Raw genomic sequence first — 10,283 nt, 5'->3', positions numbered from 1 at the left:
TAAAAATCACAGCTTTTTTTTATAAATTTGCTGAAAAATTAAAAAATCGATTATTTATTATTTATTTATTATTATTATTATTTTTTATTCTTGGTTTTTTTTCAAAAATAAAATCAGCGAATTTATATAAAAATGTGCCGTTTTAAAGAATATAAAATGAATTTTTTTTTTTGTGATCTTTAAGTATTTTTTGTTTTTGTTTAACAAAAAAAATCAACGTTTTGGTGTGTGTGTGTATATATATATATATATATATATATATATATATATATATATATATATATATATATATATATATATATATATATATATATATATATATATATATATATATATATATATATATATATATATATCAAGGTTGTAAAAAACGCTCGACGTTAGCAAGGTGGTCGACTGGGGTTAAGGGATTAATCGGTTAGGCGGGGATTAATCGGGGACCATTAATTATCAAGAAAAAATTTTAAAATTAATAAATCTAACTTCAATCATAAAAATATAAGTAAATTGTCAAATTTATCAACTTTCGTACATATAAATATAATAAGAAGATCGAAATTTTATATGTATATATAAATATAATCAAATAAGAATGATTCAAATTTTATAACTTTTGTTGACAAAAGTATAAATATAAACAAACACGATATATAAAGACTCATTTTAAGTGGTTAGACTAAAATTTGCAATTACTAAATTAAACTGTATGTAATCGTGAACAAGGTTTATTTCAACCTCTGTATATGTGTGTTTTGGTTGTGCGCAAAAGAGATACATTATGTGTGTTTTGTATATATCTTAAAAGAATAAAAAGAAAGATGTGTAAAGATGTGAAAACTGTAAAGAAGTGGAAAAGTTCAAGGTTTGGCATCCCACGTCGACAGGGGAACAAAAGATGAAGGAAAACATACTTTATAAAAAGGGGCCTGGATCATCATCGGGGAAGACTAAGCCGTCAGTTGAGCTAGTTGGTTCTTTATAGTCGGCGGTTTCCTTGGCTACCTGGCTCCTTTGAGCCAGAAAGTTCCTTGCCTAGGTGGCTCTATTGAGTCGTTAGTTTTTTTTAGAGTTGGCTTGATTGGCCAGGTCCGATTTAGTGTCCGAGTTGGACCGATTTAGTCCGATTAGGACCGAATTGGACCGATTTTGACCGAATAAGACCAAGGACGATTAGCTTACCCTTTAACACTTATTCGTAAGTAGTTGGAGGCCGCCAAGCGTCTAGGTGCCGATTAATTGGCCGTCTAGACTAATTTTTACAACACTGATATATATATATATATATATATATATATATATATATATATATATATATATATATATATATATATATATATATATATATATATATATATATATGCACCAAAACGTTGATTTTTTTTTTGTTAAAAAAATTAGGGTTTTTTTAAGTATTCTAGTTTTTGTTTACTTAAGAAAAATTAAATATAAAATTTTAACAATTTGAAAATTTTGGATTTATAAGAAAAATGAGAAAATTTTTGAATTATTAAAATTAATGAAACTTTAATGTATTGAATATATTACATATATAAACATTTTCTAATTTTTTTTTAAGTATTCTAGTTTTTTTTTAAATCTATTTATTTTTAAAAACTTACTTTTTTAAAAAAATACAGTTTTATAAAAAAATTCCAGCTTTTTTGAAAAAAATACAGTTTTTTTTTAAATTGCAGTTTTTTTGAAAAAAAAAATGTCATTGTTTTTTTATAAAAATGCAGTTTTTTTTATAAAAAATGCAGTTTTTTTTTAAATTACAGTCTTTGTAAAAAAAATATTTTTTTCAATTAAAAAATGAAAAAATCTCTATTTTTTAAAAAAAAATCGAAAATTGTTTAAAAAAATTCAAAAATTTGGATTTATTATGTTATTTTCTAGAACTTTTTATTAATATTTCAAAAAAAAAATTAAACATTAAATTAGATGGGTAAGATGACGATAATGCTCTTAATGAGTTAATTTTGATCTAACGTTCCACATTTAGTTCTTGGGTTTTCGAGAAACTATGAGTTCTCAACCGATTTCAACCCTATATATATATATATATATATATATATATATATATATATATATATATATATATATATATATATATATTAATGAGTTAATTTTGATCTAACGTTCCACATTTAGTTCTTGGGTTTTCGAGAAACTATGAGTTCTCAACTGATTTCAACCATATATATATATATATATATATATATATATATATATATATATATATATAGAGAGAGAGAGAGAGAGAGAGAGAGAGAGAGAGAGTGAGGGAGTGGTTCAAATGAGAACCAAAAAAGGTTAAGAACCCTAAGAACTATTTTTTAGATATTTTCATTAAGGACATTTTGGACAAATCAAACATTAATATTCTATTAAGCAAAGTTTTTTCATTCCCTAATTCACAGCTAGTTGCAACTTGTAGTGGGACCGCTACCGAACCACTGCCTGACCGTTGTCGGACCACCGTCAGAGTAACAACAAATTTAGTAGCATTTTTCTAGGCGTATTCACAACTTAATATAATAAACATTTGTATTTTTCATTTCTTTGTTGATACTTTTTAACACATACCATTTCATTTTTGTAACAAAATGTACAAAATTTTCATAAAAAAATAAAATTATGCCTTGAAAAATTTAATTTTCTTTTTTCTAATTTGTAGATTTCTTTAAAAATAAATCATGTATAAGATATATTTACAGTTTAAAATACCATATTCAAGCGTAATTAAAGTTTAAATTCACTAATACAAACTTTAATATTTTTGTGCATACATTTTTTCATATTTTAACACAAAAAGTATATAAAATATACAAATTAATATAGTCCGTGTTTAGTTTAATACATAAAATTCACATCATGACATAATACAATCCAATATACACAAATTCGTATTTTAAAAAAAGTCAAACACAAACATTACCACCAACTACCACACGCCATCATCAACCACATGTGTCACCATCGCAATCATTGTTCCTTCAAATTCAGATATGTATATAAAATCATTAATTGATAGCTTAAATATTATATTCACAATTTAATAAACCAATTAATATACTTATTATAAGTTTAATGCAAAATAATTATAAAAACTATTGTATTCTTACATATTTATACAAGCCAAAAAATTAATATATTCGCGAAAAAACTAATACAAAAACGTTCAAACATAAATAATTCGTATTTTAACATAAAATTCATTAAGTCACTGCTTATACAATCAATTCGCTGTTTAAACAAAAAATTCACAACTTAATGCTATTAATTAACATTTTTAAACACAAAAATCACATTTTAATAAAAAAAAATTCACAACTTAATATAGTCAACTCACAATTTAAAGTAAAAATTCATAGGTTAATGCAATTAATTTATAATATAAACATAAAAATCATAGCTTAATATATAAAAGTCATAACTTATTACAATAAATTCACAATTTAATTCTGAATAAGTATAAATTCACAACCATGTTATCAACTTAAAACACTTAATACAGTCAACTCACAGTTTAATACACAAAATTCATAACTTAATGCAATAAATTCACAGTTTAATACACAAAATTCACACTTAATATAGTTAAGTTACAATTTAATAGGAAGATCACAACTTAATACTGTCAATTCACAGTTTAAAACACAAAAATCACAGTTTAATACACAAATCATTCATATTTTATCATAAAATCCATATAAGATTCACAACTTAACAAGGTGATTCACAACTTAATATTGTTTATTCATAGCTTAATATAGTTCATTCAAAGTTTAATCACAAAATTCATATAGTTGAAGTTTAAGAACGAGAAGATATACACATCAGATATGTAGCAAAACAATATATTCACAACTTAACTTTAAGAATATCACAACTTAATGCTGTAAATTTACAGTTTAAAACACAAAAATCACAATTTAATACACAAATCATTCATATTTTAACATAAAATCCATATAAGATCCACAACTTAACATAGGCGATTCACAACTTAATATTGTCTATTCATAGCTTAATAAAGTTCATTCACAATTTAATCATAAAATTCATATAGCTGAAGTTTAAGAACGAGAAGATATACACATCTGATATGTAGCAACATAATATATTCACAACTTAAAACTTTAAGACCTCCACAAAAAACTAGACAAATTAAGAGTAAACTATCATATCTAATAGAGATCTAAAACACATTAACGAAGATATGAAGTAAACCAACATATTAGAGCAGGATCGGGGAAGAATTTGCTCAAAATAACAACAAAAAACTCATTTTGACAAGCTCTGGAAGAACATAAATGAATGAAAATATTAAAAGCATGTACACAAAAGAAATAAAATGATTTTACCTGTAATATCTGCCAGATCTGGAACAAAAAACACGTGAAGCTTGTCAGTCCCGTAAGGAATCACCATCGATAGATCGAAACCACAAAACTAACACCAGTGACAAGAGATTATAGTTATTAAAACTCAGATTCACTTAAATCTAACCAGATCTGGACATATCTAAACTATGAACACCATGAGAAACAAGAAAAAACCATCAGACTCTCATATTTAACCAGATCTGAACAAGAAGCGCCAAAAAAGGTGTCAAAATCACGAATCTGTCAACATGCCACCACACGCGACAGAAAGATGTGGTTGTTCGCCAGAGATCATATAGATCTAGATCTAGAGATGAAAACAACAAACAAATTTCGTAGATCTAGATCTAGAAAAGAAGAAGACGAAACCCGATCAGAAGAAATTAGTTCCAGATCTAGACAATAAGAAGAGAAAACCAGATCTGAAGAACCCAGACCTAGAATCATGAGCACGAAGCACAAAAATGCACTACTTTGAGACGTTGAGGTGGTGGTTCGACATCAGAGGAGGTCGACGTTGCTGGTGGTTGTTAGCGTCTTCAACGGCGACGGAAAGGCGGTTCGAGATCTGAAGTTCCAACGAAGAATGTAGGTGTTTTCGCAGGTGATCGGAAGTTGTGACAGAGGAAGAGGAGTTGGTTCTTAATTACAGTTTATGTCATTCCGTGTTTTGACAAGAATTTTCCTTAATTAGTTGGTTCTTAGGTTCTTAATCTTTTTTGGTTCTCATATATATATATATATATATATATATATATATATATATATATATATATATATATATATATATATATATATATATATATATATATATATAGAGAGAGAGAGAGAGAGAGAGAGAGAGCAACTATTAATAAAAATGAAAAGAAATTACTATATATTATATATTGTAGGATGACAATTGAACTTGTTGTTTAATGTTAATTTAAAAACGAACAATTCCAAAAAAAAAAAAAAAACTCTGATCATTGAACGTGAGCTTTGATGAAACCAAACCTAATGCTCGTTTGGTGGATGATGATGCTTGTAAAAGTCGACGCCATAACAAACCAATCAGTTGACCTTGATTTGCATCATTTCTCTACCAAGAATATATACGAGAATTTGACCCTAACTAGCGGAGCAAATCACAATAACGTTAAAGTACAAGGGTCAAACTGAAACTCTTTATTGGGATCCGAGGGGACCGGCCATCGGGTTTATTTTTACTCCGTAACTCTCCACTGCTCCGCCGGAGGAGCTCTTCGATCGGAATACGTTGTACGTCTTCCCTTCTGTCACATACGCGTATATTTTGATGTCCCTAACCTTGATTGATTAGGGTTGCTATTATAATCATCTGATTGATGCTACTTTGTCGTATTTCTGCAGATAGCGATAATCTCGTTTCCTTTGCTATTGGTTAGGGTTGCCATTTTTCTGTAATTTTGTTGCTCTTTATGAAATTAATATGTAGTCATATCTGGTAGACTGCAAAACTAGAATCTCGACTGGCGGTTTTTAGAAATTCATGATCACAATCGAGTGTTTGTCTCTTGAGTATTTGAAATCTTTAGTCAGAAGTGCATCGTAGTTCAATGCACTATGTTCAAGCCCTAATATTGTGACTTCATTTTTCAATTACGAAGGATAAAGTTTACAGTTTTGAAATTAATTTTACTTATCGATTCTTGATTTGGATATGATGAAATCCAAGAAAGCTTTTGGATAAGATTGCTTTACCACACAAATATATCTCATTTTATAATGACACTTGCGTCAATTTGTTGTTGCAGATATTCATATAATCAAATGGCTAGCACTGCATGTTTTATGATCATTAGCAGAAATGACATTCCTATATACGATGCAGAAGTTGGAAGTGCTCCTAAAGTACGATTTCTTTTGATATATCATTTGTGAATTTGTGAATGCAATGTTTCTTTGCTTTATTACATTTTATCATATAAAGATTTTGTGAAGATTGAAGAACCCTTTTCACTCACAACTTATATATACCTTGCAATGACATTATAGAAAGAGGAAGCTGCACATCAACACCAGTTCATTCTCCATGCAGCTTTAGATGTTGTTCAGGATCTTGCATGGACAACAAGTGCCATGTAAGATTCATAATAATAATTCAATCTCTTTCACAATTTTAATCAAGAAATTTTACTTTTTTCATTTTATGTTTGCCAGGTTTTTGAAATCAGTTGACAGATTCAATGATTTGGTAGTGTCAGTATACGTTACAGCCGGTCATATCCTTTTTATTTTTGTAATTAATTACCTTACTTTTTAAAAATCATTATATTTTTTAAATTTATATATTTTCATTGACTCAAGTGTTACATACTCGATTGATGCTGCTTCATGACTCACGTAATGATGATGGAATCAAGACCTTCTTTCAGGAGGTTCATGAGCTTTATATAAAGGTAATTAAATTTATGCCTTGAAATATTATTCAAGGCTACACAAATCAAAAGACAAAAAAAAAATGTTAAATTTTACTTTTTTACTTTGTCTATGTGCAGATTCTTTTGAATCCTCTCTATTTACCAGGATCTCGTGTCACATCTGCACATTTTGATACAAAGGTCCGGGCCCTTGCAAGAAGATACCTATGAGGCCCTCATCTTAAAGCTTCAAAAGGGTAAATTTGGAATTAAGTTTATTCATAATGCGGTTATTTTGTTTTGATTCCGCTATAGAGTAAGGTATAATTTTTATATACTTTAGCATATAATGCTAAGAATTGATGACAAAGTCTATCTACATGTTTGTTATGATGGAATCAAGGAAGGAATGGAATAGTTGATTCCATAGAAATGAAGAAAAAAAATGTGTTTGTTTTGCCGGATGGAATAGACCATTCTTGAAACGGAATGTAATTTCTTCCTATTTGTTAATTTCCATTCATTTGCCAAGGGGTGTGTTTCTTTTTTTTTTAATTGCAATGTAACCCTGTTTTTATTTATGTAATATTTAATGAATTTCTTTTTCGATATTTTTATTGTTTTCATCCAATTAAAATTTTACTTTTGAAAGTAACTAACAAAATATGATTTAACAATTTTATTATAACTTTTATGGGCTTTATAACCTATTTTTATAATTAATTTTTTATATTTGTAAATAAAAGTTTGTGAAATATAATAAAAAAATCCACAGAGTAGGATTAAAATTGTACATTGTATTTTCGTAAAAAAAAAAAAAAAAAAAAAAAAAAAAAATCATATGGAAGTTCTCTTCATTTGTACATGCTAAATAAAAGGAGAAGAAGCAAGATTTGGGTGAAGAAAAACCCCTTTGATCGGGTAATTTTCTATGTGTTTTCCACTTACCCGATTACAACCTTCAATCCAATTCCATTCCCATCTATCCATACAATTCCGACCTCTTCTCCACACCACAATTCCCGAAGCCATGTCCCTATACAAACAAACTCCCCCTTCAATCCCCACACACTTTACACTCCCACCAACAAATCTTTTCCTTAATTCAACCGGCATTCTTTCAATCACATTCCATTCCCCTCCCTCACCCAACTCCCAAACCACCACATCTCCGCCATGACTCCCGCCAACAACCACCAGCTGTCCATTTCGCGGAACAAGGGCAGCAAATTCCAACATGTACCCCATCGGGACACTGAATTCCCTCCATTTATTCGTATCCATTTCAAACCCCATTATACTATAAGCACGCGCTGATGTCATCCAATAAAGAACCCCATTCGAGTAAACACTCTCGTTTGGGGTCCACACTGTAAGCCTCACGGAAAACTCCACCGGCATGGACCCCACAACCGTCCACTTTTTAACATTCGAATCAAACATTTCCAATGTCGATTCGTACGAGGCGGCACCACCACTTGCCGCCTTTGACATCCCGCCCGCCACGTACAACTTAAACTGCCCGGGAAAAACCTCGATGGTTCCCACCGCGGGATTTGTCCGTGGTTTTTGAAGGGGCGGAAGCTGCCCGAACTGCCCGGTGAACGGATTACAAACCGAGAGTTGGATCGGGGCACCACCCATGGATTTGAATAGTATCAAACCGTGTCCCCCGATTGTTGACACGGGTTTGATTAGGTTGGGAACATGTTTGAGATTAAGTGAGTGCCAAGTGTTTTCGATCGGATTATGAATAAAACAGAAGTTGTTCTTGTTGGTGGGTAAGGCGATGAACCATGGCGGGTGGTGGTGGTGGTGGTGCCGCCGTGTGTCTCGGGTTGCTGCCCTGGCGCTGTCGCGCCAGTGGCGGCAGACAGCCGTGGCGCGAGGTATGGAGGGAGGTGGGAGGTAGGAGAAGATGTTGGATAGGAGATCGGAAGGAAGATTGCTCCACATTTTTTGAACAGGTAGTGGTTGATGAGAGTTATTGTAGTTATAAACACGTAGTGCAATAATTGAAAGTTGCAAGAAATGTTGCATTGAGATGTGTGCCACCTCTGGCTACCCTACCCCACCCTGTGCTATTGGTGATCGAATCTGAGGCACATGGGGATGTACTTAATTAGTATATTATTGTTGTATAATTTGTTTGTGGGTGGAAATTGTTGTTGATGTGTTCTTAGGAGAGCTGAAAGGTCACAAACAACATAAGCTTACAAATATTCTTTTATGTAAATTTGTTGGGTTCTTGGCTTTATTGTCCCATATGGATGTCTTGATGTGTTTTATGCTGAACAATAACGACGTAGGTTATCAGATTCAGAAGGAGTTTTGTTACTATTTAGAAGGGTAATTATGTCAAACGGTAACAACTTGCTTCTTTTTTCTAGTCCAAAAGCTCTCATGTTTTACTTCTGTTTTATCTCGTGTTCTGTGAAAAGAATGCGACTTACTCCAAATACGTGTGGGTGTAATAAAATGAAAATTCACTACGGCTTTTAAGATTTAAGTTTTGGTTAGTTTTTTTTTTTTCATCTATATATGATTTGGTTTTGAAGAAGTTCAGGGTTTTTAGATTTACTTGTGTTTTTTTGATTGGGTCTTGCTGGAAAAGAAACGATGTTGGTGGAGGTTGTTATTGGCTTTCAAGTTTAAACAATAAAAAATACATGTAAGTGCACACATGGGTAGTTATTAAGAAATGGCCTTTAAACGTGAATTGTCAACAAGTGGGTTGTGATCGGTTGTGGTCGTGGTGATCTGTGGTATAGAGAATGAACTACAATGACCGATAAGAAAGGGAGGCTTCATTTCACTCGGGTGGGAGCGTTTGACTATTCATTTTTTTATTATCTAATACGTTTTATCTAGAAATACAACCCAAACAACCTTATTTTCCATAACATTCTTATTTTCCTCTATTTACATACACCCATTAATCTTGTCAAAATCCAAATACTAGGGATCAAAATCAAAATATCCCAACCAAATAATTGAAACTGCAATTCCGATAATGTTTTTGGGTTTGATACAACTTCATGTCAGTAGTACTTGAATATGGTATTACCTCAATGTGGTTTTGTAAACTTGCTCCAAGGTGGTTCCCATATCCTATAAACTCAACTTTTTCAACAATCATACAAAGTTTTCCCACTTTATCCACAAACTTCTTATCCGTTTTAATATATCAACAACCTTTCCAAACACAACCACAACAACCTTCACCACAACAAATTTCACAATCACAACCTTCACCAACGGATTCTCCGAATTGTATAGCTGAAACACAACTAGAAAAACCTTGACCAATAAGAAAAAATGGGGAATCCGCTAAAACCACTCGGCATGAAAGGGTAGCTTGGACAAAGGATGAAGAAGTGAATTTAACACAAGTGTGGGTTTCGGCTTCCAAAGACCCCTTAGTTAGAGATGCTCAAACGTCTAATTATTTTTGGGAAAATTTTTTAATCGTTATCTATGATTTAATGGGAAATGAAAGCTGAAATCCCGATCA

General features: G+C 31.0%; 2 protein-coding genes across 5 annotated transcripts; one reads left to right on the top strand and one right to left on the bottom strand.

Annotated features, from left to right (window-relative positions):
• The first annotated feature begins 5,413 nt into the window (after positions 1–5,413).
• LOC111908884 (uncharacterized) lies at positions 5,414–7,300 on the top strand. Of its 4 annotated transcripts, none has more exons than XM_052770514.1 (7): positions 5,414–5,648; positions 5,760–5,809; positions 6,164–6,260; positions 6,405–6,490; positions 6,570–6,634; positions 6,726–6,808; positions 6,908–7,300. In XM_052770514.1, exons 3-7 carry the CDS (start codon positions 6,180–6,182, stop codon positions 6,998–7,000), a joined length of 408 nt encoding a protein of 135 aa, XP_052626474.1. In that variant the 5' UTR covers positions 5,414–5,648; positions 5,760–5,809; positions 6,164–6,179; the 3' UTR covers positions 7,001–7,300. The 4 variants fall into 4 exon arrangements, with proteins under 4 accessions (XP_052626474.1, XP_052626475.1, XP_052626473.1 ...); XM_052770513.1 differs by having other exon boundaries at positions 5,416–5,648; positions 5,760–5,789; XM_052770515.1 differs by lacking the exon at positions 5,760–5,809 and having other exon boundaries at positions 5,414–5,675.
• Positions 7,301–7,609: 309 nt separating this feature from the next.
• On the bottom strand, positions 7,610–8,937 carry LOC111908883 (protein UNUSUAL FLORAL ORGANS). The gene has a single exon (XM_052770511.1). The coding sequence runs from the start codon at positions 8,807–8,809 to the stop codon at positions 7,637–7,639; it is 1,173 nt and encodes a 390-aa protein (XP_052626471.1). The 5' UTR covers positions 8,810–8,937; the 3' UTR covers positions 7,610–7,636.
• Positions 8,938–10,283: the final 1,346 nt, after the last annotated feature.

The sequence above is a fragment of the Lactuca sativa genome, chromosome 4, assembly GCF_002870075.4.
Source record: "Lactuca sativa cultivar Salinas chromosome 4, Lsat_Salinas_v11, whole genome shotgun sequence".
Classification (NCBI taxonomy): Eukaryota; Viridiplantae; Streptophyta; class Magnoliopsida; order Asterales; family Asteraceae; genus Lactuca; species Lactuca sativa.
Note: the sequence above shows the minus strand (reverse complement) of the source record. Positions and strands in the feature narration are given on the sequence as shown.

Excerpts from the sequence above, each read along its gene's own strand:
- LOC111908884 (XM_052770514.1), top strand. The coding sequence starts at position 6,180 with ATGGCTAGCACTGCATGTTTTATGATCATTAGCAGAAATGACATTCCT. Across the intron at positions 6,261-6,404 it reads AAGTTGGAAGTGCTCCTAAA|AAAGAGGAAGCTGCACATCA; the intron begins GTACGATTTCTT and ends ATGACATTATAG. Across the intron at positions 6,491-6,569 it reads GCATGGACAACAAGTGCCAT|GTTTTTGAAATCAGTTGACA; the intron begins GTAAGATTCATA and ends TATGTTTGCCAG.
- LOC111908883 (XM_052770511.1), bottom strand. The coding sequence starts at position 8,809 with ATGCAACATTTCTTGCAACTTTCAATTATTGCACTACGTGTTTATAAC.